Raw genomic sequence first — 3,518 nt, forward strand, 5'->3', positions numbered from 1 at the left:
AAAAGTCATAGTATAGTATGTCAAAAAGAATCATAGAATAGTACATAAAAAAAAGTCATAGTATAGTATGTCGAAAAACGCTACAAAAAGTCCTAATACAGGCTGCCGGAAAATAGTCATAAGAAAGTCACAGTATAATATGTCAAAAAAAGTCATAGTATAGTACATCGAAAAAAAGTGATAGATTAGAACATTGAAAAAAAGTCATAATATAGAATGTCAGAAAAAGCCATAGGATAGTACATCGAAAAAAAAGTCTGTGTATACAGTGAACCCTCGCTCTATCGCGGTTCACCTTTCACGGTCGCACTACTTCACGGATTTTGGCCCAGAAGAAAAAAACGCTACAGAGCGGAGTCAGGGTGCAGCGGCTCAGTCAGAAAAGCAGTGAAATACAAATACAAATACAAATTGATGATTAAAATGATTATTTTACAGTACAGTAGTTATTTGTAAAAAAACGTTTCTAATGTACTTTTATTTGTTAAACGAATGCTTGGGCCTGTAAAAAGGTTTTGTTCTTTGGTTTCAATGTATTATGAAGTATTTCATTGTATAATAATTTCACCTATCATGGGATCTTCTTGGAACGTAACCCCCGTAATAAATGAGGGTTCACTGTAGTATGTCAAAAAAAGTCATAGTATAGTATGTCAAAAAAAGTTATAAAAAAGTCATAGTATAGTATGTCAAAAAAAGTCATAAAAAGTCCAAGTATAGTATGTCAAAAAAGCTATAAAAAGTCCTAATACAGGCTGTTGGAAAATAGTTATAAAAAAGTCATAGTATAGTATGTCAAAAAAAGTCATAGTATAGTACGTATGTCAAAAAAAGTCATGTATTTTCATGTCGAAAAAAGTCATAGCATAATATTTTAAAATAAAGTCATAAAAAAGTCATAGAATAGGATTTCGGAAAACAAATCATAAAATAGTCATAGTATAGAATGTCAGTAAAAATCCATTGTATAGTACATCAAAAAAAGTCATAGTATAGTATGTCAAAAAAAGTCATAGTATGGTACATAAGAAAAAGTCATAGAATAGTACATCGAAAAAAAGTCATAGTATAGTATGTCGAAAAAAGTCATAAAAAAGTCAAAGTATAGTATGTCAAAAAAGCTTTAAAAAGTCCTAATCAGGCTGTCGGAAAATAGTTGTAAAAAATTCATAGTAGGCCTATAATATGTCAAAAAAAGTCATAGTACAGTACATCAAAAACAATTGATAGAATAAAAAGTCCTAATACAGGCTGTCGGAAAATAGTTATAGAAAAGTCATAGTATAATACGTGAAAAAAGTCATAGTATAGTACATCGAAAACAAATCATAAAAAAGTCATAGTATAGTACATAAAAAAAAAATTCATAGAATAGGATTTTGCAAAAGAAATCCTAAAAAACAAATAATACAGAATGTCAGAAGAAAGCCATAGTATAGTACAATGAAAAAAAAAAGTTGCATATAGTACATCGAAAAAAAAGTCATAGTATAGTATGTTGAAAAAAGTCAGAAAAAAGTCAAAGTATAGTATGTCAAAAAAGCTACAAAAAGTCCTAATACAAGCTGTCGGAAAGTAGTCATAAATAAGTCATAATATAGAATGACAGAAAAAAAGCCATAGTATGGTACATCGAAAAAAAGCCATAGTACAGTATATCGAAAAAAGTCATAATATAGTACATGAAAAAAAAAACATAGCATAGTATGTCGAAAAAAGTCATTAAAAAGTCATTGTAACTCGAAAAAGATTCATAGTACAGTAAGTTCATTTTAGTATGTTTTTTATAACATTTTATCACCTTTTTATGTTCATATTACTTTTTATTACATACCATACTATAACTTTTTATGACAATTTTACTATATAGTATACCATAACATTTTCATGACATTTTTATGACATACTATATACCAAGACTTTGTAAGACATTGGCATTACATACTATACTACATAGTATATACACACTGTATACTATGACTTTTTATTACATTTCAATGACACTTGTATGACATAAAAAATTGTGATATTTTCATTCAATATAATACTATAATATGACGTTTTTAATGACATACTTTACTATGATTTTTTTGTGACATACAATATGTATGACAGCTTATGAAAGTGGGGAGAGAGGGGAAAGACATGCAAGTAACTGTGACAGGCTGGATTTGAAGCCCCGGATCTTCTGGATCAAGGCATAAAAATCAAGTAATCTGATTTAGGGCACCTGCTCTACCAAGTGAGCTATAATCCAATAACTCATAACGTTGTTATAGTACACTATACTGTGACATTTTTATGACATATTATATACTATTACTTTTTATGAGATTTAATTTTTTTTTTTTAAGACATACGCAACTAAGACGTTATGACATTTTATGACATACTACACTATGACAAGTTTATGAATTTTTTGACTTACTAAACTATGACCTTGTATGACTTCTTTGTCTTCAGTAACATGCACGACAACTACAACTCTAAATCATAACTCTATGAGCTTCAGAAATAGCTGAGTGAGACAAACTGCTAGAGATAATTTAAGATTAAAGGTTGAGGGTTCTAGTCTTCAACAAATTGTGACTTTTTTGTCATAATGGTTTTTATGCTGCAATACAGATTTATTAAATCAAACTCAAATGAGTAACTGCCTACTGGTTTTAGCTTCCTACTGTACATGGCAGAGAGTAGAGTGGTATCAAAATCTAACTACTGGCAAAGAGTGAAAAGGTGTATTTCCCTATTCTATATACTGTGTCAAATAAAGAATAAAAGAAGCTTACCGTGAACACCAAGTGTCTGTACAGAACTGAATGTGCTGTTGACAGACCTGCTCTTGAGTTTTCCTGAGCAGCTATATTGTCCACGGTGTAAGGCTGCAGCAGAACTAATGGAAAGAGTAGCTGCATCTGAGTCAAAAGATACAATATTATTTGCCTCGACCTGCTTTCCGTCGTTGAACCATATATATGTCCAGTCAGAGGTGCCGTCCATCCCACAGCTTAACTTCACACTCTCAGTGGGGAACACATCCAGCCACGGTGTTGCCAGGTTCAAAGATGGAACGGGAATATCTGGAGAGACACAAACACGTAAGCTCCTTTTCTAAAAACCTCACATTAACCTCTTTCGATTTTAATTAACCATAACATTTTATAGCAAGAAATCCAAAAAACAAACAAGGGCGGCATTATTTACCTAATACACATCAACACAAGGTTATTTTCTTTAGCTCACCAGATACGTGTAAGATCCGTGAATCACTGTGCTCTGTACTGTACGCTGTTTTGTCTCTCATGGCCATGCACTTATAAGTCCCACTGTTTGATAAAGTGGCATCATGGATGTTAAAACTACTGCTGTTGATTTGGAGTGGTGTTTCATCTTTGTACCAGCGATACACCCAACCAGACGAGAGGCTAACTTTACATTCGAAGGACACTGACTCTCCAGAGTACACCTTGTCAACATCTGGCTGCTGAGTCATCACGGGCTTAGGCTTGTTACCTAAA

The 3,518-nt window shown here is 32.1% G+C and overlaps 1 protein-coding gene across 1 annotated transcript in view; it reads right to left on the reverse strand.

Moving 5' to 3' along the window:
* Positions 1-2,748: 2,748 nt before the first annotated feature.
* Positions 2,749-3,518, reverse strand: part of LOC117947646 (hemicentin-1-like) — a 1,882-nt gene continuing 1,112 nt past the window's right edge. Inside the window, exons 3-4 of the mRNA XM_034876768.1 lie at positions 3,244-3,513; positions 2,749-3,080 (exon numbers count right to left, since the gene is read on the reverse strand). Of these exons, the coding sequence (XP_034732659.1) occupies positions 2,764-3,080; positions 3,244-3,513 (587 nt within the window). The 3' untranslated portion in view covers positions 2,749-2,763. The remainder of the gene's footprint in view (positions 3,081-3,243; positions 3,514-3,518) is intronic.

Source organism: Etheostoma cragini, chromosome 7, assembly GCF_013103735.1.
Source record: "Etheostoma cragini isolate CJK2018 chromosome 7, CSU_Ecrag_1.0, whole genome shotgun sequence".
Classification (NCBI taxonomy): domain Eukaryota; kingdom Metazoa; phylum Chordata; class Actinopteri; order Perciformes; family Percidae; genus Etheostoma; species Etheostoma cragini.